This window comes from Meleagris gallopavo, chromosome 22 (genome assembly GCF_000146605.3).
Source record: "Meleagris gallopavo isolate NT-WF06-2002-E0010 breed Aviagen turkey brand Nicholas breeding stock chromosome 22, Turkey_5.1, whole genome shotgun sequence".
Classification (NCBI taxonomy): domain Eukaryota; kingdom Metazoa; phylum Chordata; class Aves; order Galliformes; family Phasianidae; genus Meleagris; species Meleagris gallopavo.
The window spans coordinates 12,097,258-12,120,296 of NC_015032.2; the positions used below are offsets into that span (position 1 = coordinate 12,097,258).

Genomic DNA, 23,039 nt, shown 5'->3' on the forward strand with positions numbered 1-23,039 from the left:
ATAATAGCTCACAAAATGGTGAATTTGGAAATCCAAGATAAGTTTCTGGGAGTTCCTTAAAGCAACAAAATTGATGCAAAGGATATTCTTAACCCACCGCCTGCTCAGGCTCACGCAGTCAATGAGGCGTTTCCTGCAAGGCTCTCACTGGTGCAGACAGCAGAGCTGCAATTCCCGAAGAACTGGGTCTGGCAGAAGAGCTCCAAGCTGCTCTCTGAGCTGCAGGCACTGCGGGGCTGAACCTCACGAGCACAGTGGTCAGTGGCCATGGGAATGCTTCCCCTGGGACCATATCCTCTATCTCTCATGCAAAGCCTTTTATTGTGTGTTGTAAATGCAAAGGGGAAAAAAATAGTGAAGTAAGAGGGGCTGCCCTTGATACACAGCAAGGCCAAACATTCCTGAGAAGGAAAACAAAAATCTGTTAGGATAAGAGGTGCTGGAGATTGCTTCAGAAAGGGCTCTGCCGTAAGCAAAGGTAAAATCAGAGCCGATATGATAATGCCAGAGGTGTTTGTGAGCAGAAATATTTTGCCCAAATGTTTTCATGTTAAAATATGTCATTAAGTACTTCAGTAAAAATAAAACTTCTGAAACACTGAGAAGACTTTTTTTCTTTCCAGAGGAGTACAGCAATAATCACAGTCTTTGCTGGTGGTCCCATAAAAGTCATTATGCATAGAAATAATCAACTGAGAGTAATACTTCAGATTGAAGGGGGAAAAAAAAAGACAGGGCCAGAGAATGATCATATTGCAGCACAGGTAAAGTCTGAATAAAAGCTTCAAGCTGACAGTGTAGCAGTGCAGGATTAGTCCTCGTGCCTCTTCAGTTTGGAGTGGAGAAAAAAATCCCCAAGCCCGCAGCATTAGATTCTGCCAATTAAATTATAGGCAGGCAGGTGTTGTGCAAATTTTCTCACACTGCAATCCTAACCTCCCACAATCTTGCTATACAAACTGTGGGCTTCTCTAGAGAAGACACTAAATATGCCAAATTGGTGGCACTGTGTTATGAACATATGTCCATTAAAAATCACATTAAGGATTCCAAATGTTTTTCATTTGTGATGGCAGCAGGGCTCGAGTGCAGATGTCCACTGGGAATTCTAGACACTTAAGCATCTAATTACTTCTATTTAGGTAACACCTCCTATCAGAGGATCTCAAAGCATGCCGCAAACACACAGTAAGCCTGAAGCCCCTATATAAAGCATGCATAGTATTTTGTACTGTGGTGTAATGACATAACTGAAGCATATGCAAATCAAGGCCAAGATTTTTTAAAAGAATCTTCTCATTTAGAGATTCAGATACGCAACATATGGCACTGAAGTTGTAATCTGAAGATACTGAAGACTCGTAACTTCCAGTGGCTGCCACAAGAAATTAGAAGTGGTATCTCCAGGAGCTCGGTTGTGGTGGTCCTGGGGTGTTCACCCACTGCCAGCGCATGTTGCTGTGTGCTGTCCATCTGCCTGCCTTCTGGCTTCAATGAGCGTGGGGATTTCACTGGTAAGAAACATGGGAGCTGGTCTGCAGGCCTCTTTTTAAATTAAAAAAAAAAAATCTTGAATTTAAAGTGTATTTTCCACTTAGGTGAAAAATCTTCTTTGGTAGTAACTGTATTATAATATCTAATAGCTGATACAACTTCCTTGGATTTAACTTTTGTTTGGCACTTTTTCTCCGTACATCTTGACACTTGAATGTGATGCTAATCAAGGTGTCTTCTTGGAAGCTGTCAAATTATGTAAATGAGGGCGAATATGACATTTCGAGATGATCGTGTTCAACAAGTGCCTCAAAAGGAGTGTTTTCAGGATGTTTGCTTTGATGGACATCATTCAGCCTGTTCAGAATAGTGGTTTTGAGTACTTCCACTTCTGCCAACTCACTGGAACTCAATTCAGTAAATGTGAACGTTCTTGGATTCTGTGAGAAGGCGTCAAAGTTTCAGGCTTCGTTGCTACAAACAGAGGTGTAACGAAGCACTCTCAATGAGATTTGAAAGTTAATGGCATATAATAATACTGAGAAATTCTACCCCCTCCCATACTAATTATCCCACGTATTGTCACCGCAGAAGAGTTTTTATATTGCCTGTTGTTCTGTTAAAGAAGGATAGCTTTTATTTTAATATTGTACTAGCTGAAGAACTCTGCTTCTGATTGTTGTTTTTGCTGCAAAGCTGTGCCCAGTTGCCACTGAGCGTGCTGCAGTGGTGTTTTACCGGCAGCTGCACAAGCCCTGCTCCAAGGGCTGCTCTCACACACAGCCTGCAGAGACCAGGGACTACTCGCTCACTTTTAGACAACAAATCCTGACCTGTGTGGATTACATGCAGTTGCAAAAGAGTCTGTGATAGAGCCAGGTGTTTACACCAGACCCGCTGCAGCTCTGCGTGACATTTCCACCTCACAGCCGCTTTTCTTGTGTGCGGTTTTTCAGCTCTGACGCAGCTGCGTGAGATTTGGAGGCTCTTTGTGCTCCTCTCCTCATGTGCTCTGCTGACTGGGAGCAAGTGCCTCCCTTCCACATTTCCCTCTCCAACCTTCAGTGGTGCCTGTCGTGTTATATGCACCTCTTAGGATACAGGTCCGTGGCTCACTAAGCTGGTGTCCCTTTTTTTACCTGTCTTCCAAGTTAGGTGATCTGTTCTGAAGGCAGAGGAATGAGAGGGATAAATATGGAGATTTTCTCCCGGGTTGGTGAACTTTCGTTAGCCTGTCCAGCTTTTTCATCTTGACAACAGGAATGCTAAAACTTCTCAAAGCAAATGGAAGTAAATCTCAGGAAACCTGCATTAGTGCATGCTTATGTTTTCTGATGAAAGTCATGAATATTTGATGCATAATTTCAGCTCCACTTCTCATTCCTAAGCTATATTTTAAGGAAAGTGCTGTGCCACAGTACATTTCAAGGCTAACATTATACTACAGACGGACTGCTTTCTTGCTTGTTATTCTTCTGCTTCAGCAAAGGAACTATTTACTCCTTTTCTTTTCTTTAAACCTCACTCTGACAGGCTCTCAGATATTGTTGTAGTCACTGGGGGTGCTGAGATTCTCTTTTCTATTTTCTCTTGTAAAGAATAAAAACTGGAGTCCGGACTGTGGAGGTGCTGTGGCTCAGCTACACATTGCCTGTAAATGACTGCGAGGATTTTAATTCCCTTTGTGTCACACAAGACAGCACCCCACAAGCGGAACAAGGCAAGTATTCCCGACGAATGATGTTTCCTCACTTGCTGGTTCTGAGCAGCATGTTGTCCACCGTTTACCCTTCTCTCTCACCATCCCGTTAGTTCTAGAGATGGCATTGAGCCATGTAGTTTTAACTATACTGTGCATGACTGTCCACTGGTATGTGCCCAGTAGCCAGCTATGGCACAAGAGTGAGCACTCTGTAGAAGATCTAATAGGCATATGGAGTGTTGGGACCCACCAAGACTTTGACTGAATTTACCTTAGCCAGCACAAGACTGATAACAACATGTCTGATTTTTTGCATGGTTAATGCATTTTTTGGCTGGATGCACAGCAGGACTACAGCCAGGAGAGATGGGGACAAACTGTACTAAACAGAGTGGAAAACAGTCAGCAGAAGGTTCTGTTTCCCTTCACCTATGCAGCATCTGCTCTGCTCAGTCACACAAAGCCCAGATGGCACCAATATTTAGCTTTGCAAATAAAAATGGTAACCCTTGCTGGAGCGAAAGCTGTTTACCACAGTGCTGTGTGCTTGCAGCTGTCAAGGACTCCCTGCTTCCTACCTGTGGAAGGGTAAATGACAAACCTTGTACCAAACCCACAGTCTCAAAGCAGCAGGCAATGTTTCAATCTCTTGTTCAAGAGCAGTTTTTGTCTTCCTGCTGATTACTGGGGTGCTACTGGCACCTTTAAGAGAGACTTCACCTATGGAATGAAATGGCAGTGCCTTGTAAAAATGTAAGCTGGTTTATTATTTCTAGGATGAGCTAATCCTGGTTCCTTCCTTTTGCATGCTGCTCAGTACTTCTCCATGTTCCTTTGCTTGCTAGCAGCACTGCATTGTCAGTTGTTGCTTCAGTGTTATGCTGCTCTCTTTATCCAACTGGCAGCAAGCTTCTTCTCACTTACTGAAAGATTCTCATTTACCTTTTGTCTCACTTGTCATTTTTATTCCTCATTACATGAAATCTGACCAATGGGGCACAGATCTATGTCATTCATAAGCCAGTTTCCTTCAAGAAGAATGGTTCCCTACAGTGATTGTGGGTGCAGATTCACAAGTTTAGGTTCTGTTTCTTCCTATGGATTTGCTATGGATTTCCTGTTTGACTTTGGATGTTTAACTTTACGTCTCCAAGCCTTTATCTTCTCCATGGGAAGGGGCTGGGAGTTGGTAATGCCAGCTTCTCACTTCTTGTGTGTTCTTTCTAGTTTGGTTGATAGTTTCTAGTCTGAGGAGTTTAAAACATAAATAAGACAAGATCATTATCTTTTTTCATATTTATATTCTGTGCCACAGATAGTCCCTGCTGGCTACTCTTTAGATTATTGTGATGCAAATAGTGTGTCCTTATTTAAAGTGAAAAACATTACTATGATCAGTTTTCTGCTTTGATGGCACAAAAGCACTAACTTGTGCTAAACTTCTGATCCAAGTAAGATTTGTTCTATATTTTTCTCAGGAAAATGGCTTTAATGAATATTTCAAGCACTTTGTAACACTGGAAGTGACAACACGAAGAGAGAGAAGCTGATTGTGCAGAAATAAAAGCCAGGCTACAACTAAAGGTCAGAAGGCAAATGTGCCTAGGTCAAGCACTATGTACCTTTAGGTTCTTGAACCTGACTGCTGCAGGAAAATCAGCATTACAAAAAACAGTTACCTGTGTAATAGATCCTGTGACTGGTAAACCCTGATGTAAGTGTTAACAGGTCAGGTGAAACCCTACATACTGTACACCTACAGCTAGCTCATTTCTAACAGGAGGAGGGCAACTTGAGTAGACCACAACAGGATTTTTTGATGCAAAAGCATTCTAGTTGGCAGCATAAATGGTTCCCACCAGACATGAGCCACAGGCAGGACTATTGCTATAAACAACACTCAGTAAAGTGGTCAAGGATGCAACAGAGCACTGGAGATCACACTTTTTTTCTCGTCCTTCTGGGAAGACAGAATTCTGACTGCTGTAAGTAATTCTGTTTATTGACCATCTATACCTGTCTCCAAGGTTACTGATTTGGGGTGGTTCATTAGCATATGAATACTCTTTACTTAAGGAAGAAGGTCTTATTTGTGAGCTTTAATATGTTCAATTGACCAGCAGCCAATGTGCATTCTGGAAGTAAAAATAAGCAATCCACAGGTTAATCTTGTATAGTTCAGGAATTTGCATTGCAGTAGCACTAAGGCAGTAATTCCTTATTTTGTCCTTGAACTCTGCAGATCATCCTAAATTCCTTTGGATTCTTACACTGAGGAGTTCAATTCAGGATCCTCAGAAATTTATGTACCTGTGCAGATTTGTGATCTGAGCTGGAAAAAACTTGCACAGGAAGCCACTGCTCTTCTGAACCCACAGACAAGCTCTTTTCTGCTGACTTTGCAAGGTTTAACGTGCACTTGCTGCATATCCACGTGGAAGCAGAATTTGAACTCCTTTGGGTTGTACATCTCATTTATTGATTTATTAGGACAATGATTTAATAGTCTTGTTCTCTGGTGATCCTGTTAACTTCCAGACATTTATGCCTGTTTATTTGTCCACAAAGTGCTGTTCTCAGAACTGTTTTCTTGATTAAAGATTAACAGTGTGATAAAGGCAAGGAAACATGGGCATCCTTGAATTTTGTTTCTTACATCAGTTGGGTTAAACCTTTACTACCTTTTCTCACTGTGTGTCTTCACTTGATGTTTGGCAATCAAATTCTGCACAGCTCTAGCACGTTTCCTCCAGTTTAGTCAAAACAAGAGGAAAACTTTCTGCCTTTTAAACTTAACTTCTTTGACCTTTGCACAAACAGCAGCAAAAGGCTTTACTAACTAACTAAGGGGAGTTGTCTTTAGAACTTTCTTTGCTAACTCTTTGATTAAAGAGTATTCTGTAAAAACACTGGGAGTCACTGAGGTGTAGTTAACTGTAACTACGTTCATGTCTTTTGAAATGGAAGAAAAAGATCCTGAAGTAAACACACTTCTTCCAAACAGACCCAGGCACGTAGATCTGCTGCAAGCCACGCATTACTGGATAGTAAAATTGTTTCTAAATATATAACAGTGTTAGATGAAACAGTTCATACATAAATTGCAATTACGGTTAATATTTTTAGACCACTCCTGTGACTTGTGCCTGAGCAATCACCCCTGGTACTTTCAGCTCCAACAAGCTTATGCTAAATGCTTTCCCTTTTATGTATCCCACATCTGTATGCTATTATGCCCTGTTTTTTTTCATGCTATATAATTATAATTGTTAACTGTATGGAGCAGGATTTGAAAAGCAGAGGCAAGATGTGAAAGTATTAAGGTCTTTAACTCAATAGAAGTTGTTTTGGCTCTTCTATTAGAACCACTCATATTTAAAGAGGGTATTTGTCTTCTCAAAGCCAAGAGGAGCCCTGGAGAGAGAGCAGCACAAGACTTTTACTGTGCCTTCAGTACGGTGCATATCAAGTGGCTTGTGCATGAATGGCACAGTCCAAGCATCTCTGTGCCTCTAAGAGAGTGCTGTATCTCTGCTCACCCTCCTCTTTGCACTGAGAAAGAGAAGTGGTAATTTATACCTAGCCAGACACTAGTCAATCAATGCACCCCAGAATGACTTCTCTTTGACTTTGCTTTGCTGTGTTCCCATCTTTCTTTTGCTTTGGTGAAAAAGTATAGTAACAGTAGGACTGTATATACAAGTAGGGCTGCAGCTAAGCCGCTGGGCTAGAGGTCTGGCCAGCTTTTAAATGGCCATAGAGATGAGGACAGTAGTCCTGTGCTGTTTGACAAGAAATCCAAGTCAGATCTGAATGCTAAAAAATGCCTGCTGGAAACAACTGCAACTCCTGTCTCAGAGCCAGATGTCTGAAAAAAAAAAGAAAAAGCTAAAATGTTTTAATAATCATCTTCTTTCCAAGTGATCAGTGTCTTTTCTGAAATTCAGAATGTGTAATTTCTCCTGAGAATCTTCTAGGCCAGTGCTGAAGCACTAAGTTTATTCTGAATCTGCTAATTTCAGTGCTTGGAACAGCACTGAATATAATGTATTTGTATATATATATAATGTATATATGTGTTTTTTTATCTTTAGTTGACATGACTTTCTCTTTTTTTAATTCAGGTTTTTGTTAGTCCCTGAAGTAATCCTTCTTCAGTGTGAAAATGGAACACTAAAAGAACAAGTTGACGACAGCACCAGAAAATAAAGTGAAAATATGTCACCATTTAGTGAGTACAACCTGATAACAGACCAACATATAAAGAGTCACGTGAGGTAGGAGAACTTAAAATTGTAATGGCTTTCTCTGAAACAGGTGATGGTGTGAGAGTTATTTCCTGCTATCATCATTTGGGGGAGCAGATCACACTGCAAAACAGGTGATGAAGGTAGCAGTTGTCCTGGTGTAAGAGCAAAAGTAAAGGCGTATGTGTTTGTAGACCAATGTTAGGGGACATAGATTCCACTATGACAGGTGCAGTGTGAATACAACATACACTTGGAAACAAAAGTGAGACATCGGAGGAAAGTGAAAATGGAAAACTTCAGATGCCAGGTGGAAAATGATATTAAAACTGTCAAAATAAGTCACAACAAAGACTGAGTTTCCTAGTAGGGTAACAGGAGTCATGTTCCAGAGGAGAATGGAGTTTTGAACTACAAGAAGAAATATCATAAAAGTGAACGATTATGAACATGTAAGGTTAAACTGGGGCTTATCTGTTAGGCTTTCTGCTTTGGTCTGTTTTTTGTTTTTTTCTTTCCAGTGTACCTAACAGCCCCGAGTTTTGTGGACAGGTCGTAAATGTGTAAATACCATTACTGCTTGAGTAGTTATCTATTCTGGGCCTACTTCCAAACGCATTTAAATTAATGGCAATCCTGTTGGTATCAGAGGGTTATAGTTTAGGACCTATGATGGGAATATGGAGGTGTAAAATATACACAAGAAAGGCTGGTTACACAGCCTCTAAATCTATCTGAAATGATTTTCTAAAACATGGGGAGAGAATGAAGCTGAAGACTTTGAAGTATGTATGTTTTATGTTGCATCATAATGAAGCTTTTATAAAGTCAGCTGCATATGTACAGATTCAGAAGATTATGAATAATGTGGTATCAGCACTGAAATATTAGCCCTAAATTGATGGAATACGTACTCTTCCTTAAATAATTGCTTTGGATTTGTGTTGAATCATTGTAACATAATAGGTATGACTAATTTGCAGTCACTAAGGGTAAAAATTTTATATTGTTCTTGCATTTACAACTCTACAGATTTGTGGATAAGAGTAGCTGAGTCAAGGACATCTGTGGGAATTACAGGAATCTGCTGCCTCTGAGGATAAGGTCCAATAAGGTCAATGACCTAATTAATATCAGGCTCATCATTATATTCATTTTTCAGGAAGGTTTTAATTTGCCATCCTTACAGCCTGTTACCGCTGTTACAGCCTTACCACTGAGGTACTTTTCATGGCTGCACCTTTTGTAGAAATCCAGAGCTGCATAACATGTGCTATCTTATGTACTCAGAACACAAAAATAAAAAAGTCCCTGCCAAATTCTTTGGAAGAGGGCTCATGTGGCTCCTGGATACCCAGTAGTGCTTACTGTATTCAGAAGAACACAGTATAATATTGGTGTTGGGCAAAATACCACCTTGTCTAATGGAACTATAAAGCCAAACAAACCACCAGCATTGCTGCTAACTTGAATTGAAGATATTTCACAAATGCCACTTTCAAGGAGTCCCTTACACAGGTGAGGAAAACCATAAATTGGCGAGGGATATTTTTTAAGGTCAGTAACGTGTTGAGTGGGATCTGGCTCATACCTGAATATAGCAGCTCTGCAATGCACTGTGCTGCATCGTACCTAACATTTAGAGGGAAGGTTCCACATCCTTCCTCTGCACTGGTTTCCAATAGAGTATGAATGATAAGTGGGCCTTGTGAGATGTTTGAGTGTTGGAAATTGCTAGTCTGGAAAGGTACACAAGATTAAATGTTAGTCTCTCAAATCTCACAAGTTTACCTCAGAAACATTTTTACAATACCTTTGGAGAACACTTATTCTCCTTGAATAACCAGCAGTGGCCTAAAGTATAATATAATGATGTTTATATACCACTCCACTGCCTCTATGAATGTACTTCAGTCAGTTTTGCATAATACTTAAGCTGTGAAGGTAAGAGATGCTGCAGTGCTGCCGTCAGCCAGCTCTTCAGCAGCACTCGGAGAGGTGGCACCAGGCTGAGTGCTTCCGGATGGGAAACATGGGAATCACTTCAAATACTTTGAAAAGTGGGAAAACCAACTGAGCTACACCGTGTGGTCTCCAGCTGAGCAGGGATAGAAGGTTAAGGGCCTATAATTAAGACTGAGCTATGCACTTTCTGCCGACCCTGGCACAGGGTCCTGTGTAGGGAGCCCACCACAGGAGGAGGTCTGCCGAGCTAGCTTGTGCTCCGCCGCCACAGCCCTGTGCCTCTTTCTGGAGAACACACAGTGAAAAACCAGCTAGCGGGTAGGCCTCTCCCTCATTGAAAGGCAGATTTGCCATGCTGAGGTGCTGCCATGGGCCGTTGGTGCAGCCTGGGTATGCCCTTCCCTCGGGGACAGGCCGGCTCTGCTGGCAGTGTGTGCCTGAGGGCCGCCCAGCCTGGCCCAGTCCCACAGCCCTGGGCTGTGCCTGCCCCAAGGGATGCGTGTGGCTGGGGAGCACTTCGTGCAGTGAGACAGCTCGGGTGGGGGACATGGCTGAGTGCGAGGGGAAGGAGAGGGCACGTGGAAGATGGTGGTCAGGGAGGTGTGGGGAGACGGGGTCATGAGGGGACGGTGCGAGTGGACACAGAGGTGCGGCTGTGCTCGTGGAGGGCTCAGGGCTGAGGAGCAAGGCAAGTCTGGGGAGCTTGGCCGGAAAGACCATGGTTCGTTTGCCCTTATTTTAACTGTGCTTTCTAAACAGGCTTCTTCACTGGCGAATAAGGTCTTTGGTCTGCTGGAGCCTTTCACCGAAATCAAGGGTGCTGTAAGAAACTGGGATGGAACAGAAGAGGGCAGGATAATCCCAGAGAAGGAGAGGAGTGGTGTCAGTGATGCGATGATGGGGACAAGTGACCCCACAGAGTGGTCCCTGTCTCCTGAAGACAGTGAAAAACATTTGCTGACGCTACAGACGGTGTGTTTAAGGGCTGAGGAAGATGACGTTGAGGGCTTCTGTCACATAACTGCCCACTCTCAGGAGGAGGTGATGCTGGCGGTGCCAGCCACAGTGGCCGTGGTGGTGCAGCATGGGCAGGGCGTGCCAGTGAGCGGGCACGAGGCCGTCTGTGATCTGTGTGACTTGGGCTTGGTGCAAATTAACATTCTGCAAGAAGGGAAGGCAGAGAGTTCAGAGAACAAGTCAGTGGAGGGAGCACATGACATGCTGCTGATTGAGGTACAAATTCTGGATGTGGTGAAGGTGGCAATATGATAGTTGTTAGCCTGTGCTATCACACACTGTTCTGACTTTAGTATCATTTTTCCTAAGCGATGAGATTTGTTGGACTGAAATAGCTAATCCTTTGTACAGCTCTCTGTTTTTATGCTATACTGAAAAAAGCAAACAAAAAAAAATGTAGCCTTTCTAGATTACTAGCTCTAAGCTGCTACAGCTCAGACAAACTTTTAAATCAATTCATCAGAAGCACTGTGGTGCTTCTGTTTTTCATAGCCTAGGTCTGTTAAATAGTGTTAGATAATTTTCTTTCTTTTATACGAGTACAATACAACAGTGGTTGTTGGGTGTGTGATATGATTTCATATGAAACGTGCTGTATTGAAAAGACATGAAACATTGGTATTAAATCTATGCTACTACTGATTTATAATACTATATGTATATATTTGCTTTCAAAGATCCCTTGCCATCCTAGATAATCTCTGAGATGTGATCATATTTAAGATTACTGATTAAAAAAAATAAAAACTGTCATGACCTTATGACACATCATGCCACATGACAAAGGATAATACGTAAACATCACAAGTCCTATATTAGTTTCATTTAAAAAAAGAAAAAAAAATTGAGAACATATCTTGTCCTTTTTTAGAAGGCAAAAGTACTGAAATTAAGTTTAAAATACCTTTCCTTTAAATGTTGAGGATATAAGTTTTTATGTTCTCCTTGCTACAGTCTCAAAAAGATGCTCTGAAACTTGATGTAAAATTCTCAAGAGCAAGGAGTCCATTTTATTGCAGCTTTCCCTAATAGTAGTTAGGATGACGGTGCATTAGAGGATTGATTCTTGATGAAAGTTCAGTTGTTTTGCCATTAGCAACTACTTTTGATTAAGGCAGCTTTAAAACTTCTTATTTAAGTAGGTTAACAGAGATAATGATGTCACTGAATTTGAAAATAAGGTCCAACAACTGGCCCAATCTGAAGAGGATGGAGGAAAGGAAGCAGAAGGTCTGAGCTGTAAAGCTAGTGATGATTTGTCAGACTCGCATGATGAAGATAAAAACCACAAATATGCATCTCCATCAGTACAAGCAGTTATAAGAAATCCCAAGTATCTAAAATCTCAAATGAGTGCTTCACCTCAGAAGAAAGGTAAATAGTTGACCATAATATTTGTAGTTAATTATTTGAGAACATATTTTAAGTTAGACTTTGAAGCAAGATGAACATGATGTGGTTTTTAAAACCTCTAGGGAGCTGTCAAAGTTAAGATTGGGTATAAATGCCTTTGAATAAGCCTAATAATTTATTTAATCTTCCTTGGTCCATTCAGCTTCAAGATTCAGGAGTTTATGGATGAGCTTGGAATGGTTGCAACTTGTTGGTTGAGAGTGGTAGATAAATACCAGTGCCTATCATCAAGGTTATCTCCCCGAACCTAAATAAGAGTAATGGAACGTAGCTGTCTTAATATTTCAGGAATGTTAAAAGTGTGTTGCAGAGATTAAGGACTGGCTTAAAGGTCATGTAAAGTGACTTTCCCTAGAATCTGTATGTCTGTACTCTGAAAGTTGGATGACATCAGTGGAGTTGAGGAATCTGTGAATGTGTCCCTCATAATATCTGGATATGAAGACATACTGGTGGAGGAAGTTTGAAGTGTGGATGTTATATCAATCAGTAATGTCCCTTGGTTTAGATATTGTGTTTAAAGGAAGCACACTTGAGCAGGTTTAACAATGTTCTGTTTAAGGAAGTTCTGTTCTGTGGGATGAATCCATAATGAATAAACAACTAAACAACAATAAAACAGTCTTGTTGTCTGTTACTGAAGTGTTAGCTGCATGTTAGCTGTATAAAATGTATTCTGGTCTCAGCATGAAAAACATTACAATGTACACTTGGGAGCTGAGGCAACTGTTCTGGAAAGGCTCTTCTCATATGATCTATTTGCCATTTTGCAGTTTTGAATCCTTTTCAAAACTGGAAGTGCAGTATGCTTCCTCTTTGTTACTTGTTACTCTCAAAGAAATTTGTTACCGCTGTGATAAGAACTTGGAAATGTTATATAATCCTGTAACTTTATTCTGTCTTCTTCAAGGAGTTGATCTTTTCTTGAAGTCAACTAATAATTTTGTAGAAGCTTTTACATCATAACAGATTTTACTTTACTGAAAGCTGAGGATAGCTTAGCCTGCCGTATCCAAATCTTTAAATTTGTTAGTACTAATCATACAGTTGACAACAAGAAGTGTGTTCCATTGTTTAGAAGTGCCTTGATGAACCACATCTTAGCCACTTTCATCCTCTCTTGGAGGTGGGAGTTAGACTAGAGGTAGGATTTGCAGAATTAGGTTCTGAACTACATCACTAATGCATGGCACTATTTTGGGGTGAATTGCTTAAGTCTTAAATAGCTACGCTACAAAAAGGCAAGCTGTCAGGCAGAAATTATTGCATTTTGAAGCACTTTTATAATAAATGTGTGGTACTTTTCCCTAAACTAGAGGCACTATATTGAATTCAGTACTATTTTTGAAGAGTGAAATCATTCTTTTGTATCTCATGATCTAAATGGGTCTTTGTTCTCACAGAAGAAAAAGCAGTCTTCAGCTGTGAGTTGTGTACATACACCTCGCTCAAGATATCAAGTCTGAACCGTCACAGGAAAATCCATTCTAAAGAAAAATGTCACGTGTGTCACATCTGCCTCAAGGCTTTTCGAACAGCTGCTCTCCTGCAGAACCACCTGAATGTGCATACAGGTATCTAATGGGTGTAGTTATTCCACCTTACATATTGTCTGCAGTATTTAATCAACGGGCAAGCGACAGACCTAGAGGTGTATTCTGTGATCATTCCGTCCTGAGAAGTTTCACCAGTTTTGTTTTGAGTTCTACACTGAAAGGATGTGGTCTGTTTGCAATTCTGTGTTACCTTTCACCATTCTAAGAATTTTTATCAACTGAAAATTTGCTTCGGTTTTGTCAGATTTTTGTATGCATGATAGAAACTTCTCTAATGTTTTCTTTGTGACTGTTTAACAGTGGGAAGCAAATTGACAAAGCAGGTGTTTATAATCAGTATATGGAGGATGTTTATTGCCTATTTGAAAAAAAAACAGTGTCACAAAAAGGTTCTGATAAAAACTGTGCATGTTGATTTAATGCAGACAAATCATGCAGCTGTTAAATAAGGTTTTAAGAAACGGTATGTTCTTACAGGCACCAGGCCCTATAAATGCAGTGACTGTGATATGGCATTCGTGACCAGTGGTGAGCTTGCACGGCACAGGCGTTACAAGCATACCTTTGAAAAACCTTTCAAGTGTTCAGTGTGTAAATATTCAAGTGTAGAAGTAAGCACAGCATTTCTGAATCCTTTGGGGAAAGTTGGTAGGCTTTCAGATACTAAGTTGTGTATGTCAAGCTACAGTATTAATGCTTGGCTTGCAGCGCAAATGCACATCTGTTCACTGCACTGGCCAAATGGCCAGAGTTGACGTTGTGTAATACTTTGACTTGTGAAAGGACCACAGGGGCTACAAAAGTGGGGGAACAATCATGCTTAATTCTATTTAAGTCAGTAGTATTGTAGATTTAAGTGGTTCTAGAAGTGAGCTCATTAAGTATGGAGGAATTATACAGAAGGTAACTCCTAATTTTAACTTGTATACTTGTTATTTATATAGGACAGAACCTACATAAAAACAGTATTAAAAAATAGAATGAATTGGACTTCTGCAATGAATGTTCTTTATATGAACTTGAAGATGAATAAAGGCTTTGGCTAATGAGTTTGGGCATTTTAAATTTGGTGTACTGAGTAGCATGAAGGTAATTGGTGTTCTTTTCAGCCAATTTTAAAATGTGACTTTTTCTATTCTCGTGTTAAGGGTTCTCCTTTTATTTATGTTGGTGCTAAAGATGGAAGTAAGATCATCTGGGGGAAGAATACAGAATATCAGCTAAAACCAGTACAGGCAGCACTAAGTCTGTAACTGATGCAATATTTAAAATTGCAGTAGATGTATTTTGTGAATGTGCTTGTATTTTAATTGTTTATACTTCTATAAATGTAAATGTTACTGCAGAAATTGTCTTATTTTTATGCCAGGCAAGTAAACTGAAGCGACACGTTCGCTCACACACAGGAGAGCGTCCTTATGCATGTTACCTTTGCACTTATGCTGGCAAAGATGCATATAAACTGAAAAGACACATGGCAACTCATTCAGGTAGGATTCCCCAGTGTAATGATTTATGCCTATGTCTCCTATAGGCCTTCAAAATCCCTGGGTTTCCTTGTGACCTAATTTCAAACTGTAAATCACAACGTTTCTCATTTGTGATTTTGAGTAAAACCATACCTGCAAAGCACATTCTTTGTGCATTTTGCTTATTCCACATTGTTGTGACCTCAGATTGATCATGCCCAAATTTGACCAGTAAATTGACCAGTAAATAATCAAACTGTTTTAACACGATGCGCACAGATCATGACTCTGTAATGTGCATACTGTCTGAGAATGTAATTAGTATCTACCTCGTAATTCAGGTTTCAACTCAGTTCAGTCACAATGTAATGTGTGCCTCATTAACATTTTAGTACGAATGGCAGTGTGTTTCACATCTCCTAAATATGCCCACTTATGCTTTGGTTTACATTTCAGAGTAGTCTGGTGCAAACAGACTAACTTCTGTTTTAAGGAATTGACCAGAAATGTCTAAAAGTGGGCCTAGTGTTATCCAGTCATGGTGGGAGCTCAGCCCTTAGGGCCAGACTGGAGTTGGCTCAAAACCTCAACACTGGATGTTTCTCTGTGCTCTTAGTCTGTGCTTATCGCCAGCGCTGATGTCATTTTTGATGATATTCAGAGCTGATGTGGATTTCTGGGAAAGAAAGTCAAGGAAAAAAAAATATTTCCCCAGTACTGATAGCTGGGGTTGAATCAATTTTATCATGATGTCACAGCCATTCACTTCCTCTCCTTGTGCACTCAATCGTAATACTGCATTTTTGTACATGAAATGGAATATCCATCTACAAGATGGAATAAAAGATAATGAAGATAATTCCTGATTAATAATTTAGAATTAATGGGTTTATGCTTCATCAGTTTGACTTGCAGATTCAGGAAACCAAGAGTTTGCATAGGAATGGGCTATGTAAACTTGTTGGCCTTTCGTGCATAACAAGGTAACGTTACATTTTGGTTGGTCTGGCTGTTGCTGTTGAAAAGTAGATGTTCAGATCTGTGTGAATTTAGTGTTTGTATCGAATACAGAATTCCTAAGCATATATTCACATTTTAATAGGTGAAAAACCACATGAATGTTACATTTGCCACACCAAATTTGCTCAGAGTGGTAACATGAAAGCACATATGCTAAGGAAGCATGGAGAAAATGTGCCAAAATACCAGTGTCCACACTGCAGTACCTATATTGCACAGAAAAGAGATTTGGGTGAGTTTAAAGCAGGGGGGAAAAGCGAATGTGGAGATAATTAGGGCTGAAATGTTTCTAATTGTTACTGCTTACAGTGATACCAAATGCATTCTGTGACTTTACATCATTACAGAATATTCTATGGAAAATGTGGTCACTGCTGATTTACAGGGAAGTTCCTGCAAGGAGATGGGGTGACATCTTGTGGTTGATGCTTTAAGTTGTTTAAAATACAAAGCATCAAGTATTTTGGTCTTTTTCCCCTCCAGTATACCTGTAGGATTCTGAATTTGCTTACATCAATATCTAATATTATTTTCAGGCTGTGTAACAATCATGAAACATTGAAAGTGATACAATAAACTGAAATACCTCTTCTCTGGTTGGGGTCTTCTCCCAGAATGTAAAAAATAGAGCACTGCATAAGTTCGTTTTTATTCTATACGCAGAAAATTAATTTATTTTTTTCCCCATTGTCATCCATATCAAACAATGTTGGTATACAGAGTGATACTGAAAATAAAAGTTAAAATTATCATACACAGTTCTGGAGATGCAAGCCCTTGGGATTCTCTGGTGATTTCATGTACTACATTTTTAAAAAGCTCTTGTTTGGAAGACTGCTTGATTCAAATCCCTGTAAAGTCACTGTGGCTTTATTTCATGTGTAAATTCAATTCTCTTCTAGGAAGAAAATACTCTTGTACAGGTAAGAGTTTTATTAAGAAACCAGTATTAAGAAATAGAGCATATTTACTTATTTTAGGTGATTCAGTTGGCCAATACCAAGAAGAGCTAGATACAGTATTAGATTTTTTGAAGTTATGAAATGGCTATATTAAAAATATTTAGGCAGACAAAGTTGCCTTTTGTATCTATCTGTGTTTTCAGAAAGGTGCCTCTTAACAGATGTAATTATTTCAAGGTCGAAATGGAATTATTATCTATCATGTCACAACTCCTTTGTATATACAGATTACTTTGGGTAGCATTTTGAAATTAATCTTGTGTAGGTGAAAGCAGTTACTGGAATTTTCAAAGGGATTTGATTTATTAAGCAGTTTTCATTAAAATCAGTGATATTTCAGCTTATAAGTGCTTAATTACTCTGGAATTGTTGCTGAGAGTACAGAAGGTCCTTTTTTTCCTTCCATTTTCTTCTATAACCAGTGTGTTATCAGGGCTATGCACAATCTAACTCTTGTTCAAACTTGTGGAGATCCAAAATTGACCATTAAAATAATTATTTTAACTGTTCAGGTGTCCACTTGCAAAATGTGCACTCACACATGGCAGTGGCAGGTCAGTGCAGTCACTGTGAAGCTGCTTTTCACAACCATTACGCTCTTACTCAGCACAAGAAGATTCACAGGGATGGAAGAAGTTTCGAATGTGATCAGTGCAGCTCTGCATGCAAGCAGGTATTTAAACTCACTGACAAATTATTGCATATTAAGTGGATGACTTAATTCACTTTGGGTATGCTTACTGAAATAAGATAAAGATTTGTTACTACATTCTAACTAATATAGAGTAGTTATGTTTTATTTGCAAGAAAAATGGTTCATAAATGAAAAATAAAACAGGAATGCAGAAAAGTGAGGCTGTCTTCCTACATCTTTTGGACGTGAACTGTTCACAAGTATAAAGAAAGAATGGTCCTCCTCAGTGACATGAGAACAAAATCAAATGTTGGTGCTCTGTGTGATTTTTCAGCGGTGTCGCTGGATAAGATCAGTCTGAACACGTAAACAGACTGCACAAACACACTCAGGATCACATTGCTTTCCAGCCTTAAGTGAAGATTGGACTTTGACAGTGTATTCCACTTTTAATTAGTTGCTGTATTGCTTACCTTTGCTGTCATCCTAGTGTACAGCACACAAATACCATGGGCGTGCGTGGTATTTCTTTATCTTGCAGCACAGTCAATACTTTAGAAACTTAAAAATACTTTTCTCTAACTTACAGGGAGAAAAAAAGGGGGAGGGGAGATCTCTAGTCCAGCTAGTGTGTGTGCTAAAATGAAGGGTCCACGGGTGTTCTGATCTGTATGTATCTCTGACAAGTATTTTTTTATACATCTGTAAAATCCAGAATGAAAGCATCGATTACACTGCATATATCTTCTGCTGAACTGATAGTATGGAGAAATATGAAGGTTTGATCCAAAATAATGTCTCCTACTTATTTCCATGGAAACTACAAGAGATTTATAAAAAAAAAAAAAACTAAAAAAAACAAAAAAAAAACATAATAGCACTATTTGATAGAGCAAACTGTCACGTAAAAATATCTTCATTCTGCCCTCATTCCAAAGCTTTCCCATTGCTTCCTTTCTCAGCCATCTGAAAAATCTGTCTTTTTGCTCATTCACAAGGCCTGTATTGTGAACATTTTTTGTTTTTGTCGTTGTTTTTGTCCTGGATTTGCACGGTGAAATTGAGTACCACTACATTGACATATGATATGATAAAAATAATTTATCATATGACATATGATAAAAAAAAGCTCTTACATAATGGTTTGGGTTGGAAGGGAACCTTAAGATCGTTGGGAATGCAGACCTTCCAGCACATCAAGGTGCTCTAAGCTCCATCCAGCGTGCCCTGAACACAGCTGGGAATGGGGCATCTGCAACTTCCCTGGGAATGTGTTCCACTGCCTCACTTGGTCATGGCCTTGCAAACATTAATGACCTCAGGAGGAGAAGCTCTGGAGGAGACCTTCTCCAAGGGACTGGGCAGTAACTCGATGCATTCCTCAGCAGCTGCTAACAGTGGAGGGTAATGAAGGAGCCTGCAATGCTCCTGTCCTCCTGTCCTTTTCTGTGTGCCTGTGTGGATTTGTTGAATGTGGTACAGAGCCGGATAGTTATGTTGCAAATGTTTTCTTTGTTTCAGGAATGTCATTTAATTGTACATAAACGAACTCATAGTGGTGAGAAGTCTTTCACTTGCTCATGCTGCAGCAAAACCTTTCAACAGAAACAGCTTTTCACAGTTCACTCTAAGAAGCATTGTGATTCCAGTGTGAAATCTACAGCTTATGAATGCCTAAATGTGGCAAGGGCTCCTCACTCTGGGGAAGATACTTTGTTTTAAGGAATCTCTGTGGAGTTATCTTTAAGTATTTGGTATTTTACTGTTAGGAAGAACAGAGAATAGGAAGCAGTTTACTGGGTGGAATGTTAACTCCTTAGTGCTTAACCAGCAGAGCAGATTTTTGATGTCTTTTTTTTTCCAAACATTACACTGATCCATTAATAATTGATACTTAATAATTAATAATAATTAATTAATAATTAGTTATAATTAGTAATAATTCTAGTATTCCCCTTTTGGCAGAGAATGGCTGCCACATCGTACATTCAGAGTTGGTACTGGCTTGTATAGCCTGGTATGGAAGTTATTCATTTGGAGTATAGTAGCCTTTTCAAACTAAGAACAGAGGTATGAATTTTAAGACAGATTGAGGAACTCAAGAAGATAAGTGAAGGGAAAGAGTGCTAGGATCAGTTCAGCAAGAAAATTACTATGAAATTATTACTCACTTATTCAAACGCTGTATGCTGTGAGAATGTATATCCATTTCTGGATTAAATGTGCAAATTTCTGAAACAAATGTAACCTTTTTTTTCCCACAGATTTTGCATTATTGCACATGCACGGATCAGAAAAAAAAAAGAAAGAATGAATATAAGATCGGATGCACAGTGTTCCTCTCAAACAGAATTTTAGCATGTGTTCTGAACAAATCTTCAGGAGTTTTGTGGAGGCTGTTAACTAAGTTAGCCCTTCGCACAAAATTTGCCTGCCAAAACAATATTTGTTGGGGATTTTTTGTGTGTGTGTGTTAAAGCACTTACACATATTAATATTTGATTCATGTATTTATGGTTCATTGTGCTAACAGGGTGATGTGCACAAGCATCCTGAAAACTCTGGATTGGTGAGGGTCAAAACTGCTAGATCCAGCAAAAGAAGCAAGGATAGAAGGAAGGAAAGTGAGAATCTAAAGCATGCTAAGCAAGAAGGTAATCAGTGAATAAGTTAGAATTTAATCATGTAAATTAGAATCAAGAATAAAAGGCTAAGGCGGTGAATCTTCCCTGCTGCTTAATTACTGTTTCACAATGAAGCTAATTTAGGTGCTAATAATGGAGGAATGCTTTAGAATAGTCTTGAATTGCTGAGCAGAAGTTCTGCTCAGGTACTTGTTCTGGATCTGCTGTTCCCCAGCTCCTGCAGACATCTTCCTAAACTCCCTGCTCAGCAATGCTTACAAATGCATTTTTTCTTTTCCTTTTTACAAATTCACTTTGCCTTTATAAAGGTGAATGAAACACTCCTTGCTGTGTTGAGCCGTAGTGAGTTTCCTTGTGAGCCCATTTTTTTGATAATACACTGCTTTAATACAAATCAGATTGGATCATTTTCATTTTCAAAACTCAAATTGCACATTGATCTCAGTACGCATCCTAATGAAGAAATTGTTCTTCTCTCATACTTGGATCAGATAATGAGCCAGCAATAAAAACTCTAGTGATCTAAATAGCTAGAGTCGTCCTTCTGTCGTGCTGCAGAGGTGACCAGGCCCGTTTATGGCTCTTGGCTCAGCACATCTGTACAGTCAGAAGGGCACTTGTAATCCCTGAGAGTTACTCAGTGTAGGTAGCTCTTGAGCACTCAGCGTTTATTCCTTCGATATAAAACAGAGGATGGTCTGTAGTTAATCCCTTTCCTTCTCTTTCTTCTGCTTCCTCATCTTTTCTCATTAGGTTAAGGTTCCTAAGAAGTGAATCAATTCAGATCCATTCACTGGCTGAGCTCAGAGAGATCTCCATAGGGACAACAGCAACACCTGTTCTGTCTGCTGGCGTATTCCTGGCACAATTATTTCTCTTCTTTGCAACTCTTAAAAGAGATGAAGTTAACTTTAATACTCTCAAACGTTAGCGTGTCATCACATACATGGTAATATTCTAGCAATTTTACCTTACAGTCTAAATTTGATCCAGAGATGTTTCCTTGTTTATGTGCATTTCTGTTGACTAGGCAAAGCACAATAGATACAAAATTCAGTTAGGCAAGGCTGTGGGCAGGATCCTGGTCTCCTCATGCATCAAGAGACAATTATGGAAATATATCTGAGGCCTAGGTGTCCTCAAACATTACGTTTTGATATAGCAGGTTATACCTATACTGACTTGTGGCCAATGACATGGAGATAAAATTTGACACAGAGTAAGAAATGTTGAAGCCTTTCAGAATCTAATGAATATATATCAGCAGCTGAGTTTACATTAGCACTGACATTTCTGTTTTCACTGGTAAGGCTGTAATGGTATGGTTAGAGAGAATTTTACAGCTGCAGTGTGTATGCTTTTGCAATAATTAGATTTAGCTGTTTATTAATGTTTTGGTACATGCAAACAATATATTTTTGGTATCTTTCAGATCCTTTCATCTGGCAGCTTCAATTTCTACAGCTAAGATAATGTCTCATTAGATATTGCTCATGCAGATATTCAGTCTGTTATTTGACATGCACAACTTTTAGAATTTCTGTGCTGGTTCCAGATTTTTTTAACATAGTTGACGTTTGGGAGTACACATTGCTGTTCACTTCTTGCACATTATGCAGGGCCTGTGGGATCCTCCATGTGCCTTCATTAATGGCTGTTACCATAAGAGCTGAGCCCTTGTTAGAAATGGCTTCTGGCTGCTGCCAGCAGTGATTTGCTGGAACACACATTTTCTTTTTCAATTGTTGATTATATTATCATATGAAAATTAAATTTCCACACATAATGCTTAGTTTTCTTCTAAACATATAATGAGTGCTACCTGTGCTACTTCCTTGCCTGGCTCATCATATAATATTCAATGTAAAATAGTTTTATTCTCTAAATAAATTGAAAGTTAAGATATGATGTTATATACTGGAACTATTTTATCCACTACATTAAATTGCCTAATAGTGAAAACTATTGAAATATTTGCTTGTCTTTCTGGTTAATCACCACAATATTTAATTTTTTGCAAAACTGATCTGGAATTGTTCCCAGATGTCTCTACTGTGAAGAGTGAACATTGTGCCAGAGAGATTGTTCGTGTTTTAGAAGGAATAGAGGCAACAGCTTTGAAAGCAGAAGACAGAACCACCTCGTGAAGTGGCTGTGATGGACTGGCTTCTGAAAATTATAGGGAAGCTTCACCTCTTTTTTTACATTCACACAGCAGAATGAAGAAAACAAGCTAATTTTGAGGTAAGTTAGGAAAGTAGGTTTCTTTCAGCTTGAATGTCATTTTTCTTCTAGGTTTACATATAGAATTCTAGATTTACATGCTGACCTGAAACAGATTTATTCTTTAGTAACTCTGTACAACTGAGAGCTGTGTGAACTTCAGTCTGTTTGTATTTTCCTGAGGTGAGAAAATGAAAGGCAGTGATGTTTCAGTGTAAGGAACATTTGCCAACTCTCCTTTCAGTGAACACTCTGTATCAGATGTTTGTGCCAATTACTAGGAGTCAGTTTGTTTCATTTATTAAGATTATTCACCAGCTTTGTCCTCCTTCCATTATAGTAGTTGTTATTTGAGTGTTTAAGAAGGTTTAAAAATTATTGTTTTGTGTCTGTTTTCATAAAGGTTTTCATTATTGTTATAAATTCTGAGCAACACATTTCTTTGTTGAAATTCACCTTTGAAGTTTGTATAAGTTACTTTATCAATGTTCTGAGTATATTGCTTGCTTCAATTGATAATAACCAAGCTGAATGCTATCCTGTGCTGGTATCTGAGCATCAGACTATGCAAAGAGGAATGTAAAAGAAAAAAATAAAAGATTTTAATGAAGTTGAAAAATGACTGTTTGAATAGTTAGAAGCCAGAATGTGTCCTTTTTGAAATCAAGAAAGAATTCTTCTGACCTGTTCAG

General features: G+C 39.2%; 1 protein-coding gene across 1 annotated transcript; it reads left to right on the forward strand.

Annotated features, from left to right (window-relative positions):
- Positions 1 to 1,287: 1,287 nt before the first annotated feature.
- On the forward strand, positions 1,288 to 20,005 carry CTCFL (CCCTC-binding factor like). The gene is given in 12 exon segments (XM_019622304.2): positions 1,288 to 1,514; positions 7,321 to 7,473; positions 8,476 to 9,946; positions 10,168 to 10,641; positions 11,607 to 11,799; positions 13,242 to 13,412; positions 13,872 to 14,005; positions 14,764 to 14,884; positions 15,966 to 16,115; positions 17,358 to 17,518; positions 19,001 to 19,151; positions 19,154 to 20,005. Coding segments are annotated over 10 exon segments (1,836 nt in total). The 5' UTR covers positions 1,288 to 1,514; positions 7,321 to 7,473; positions 8,476 to 9,760; the 3' UTR covers positions 19,249 to 20,005.
- Positions 20,006 to 23,039: the final 3,034 nt, after the last annotated feature.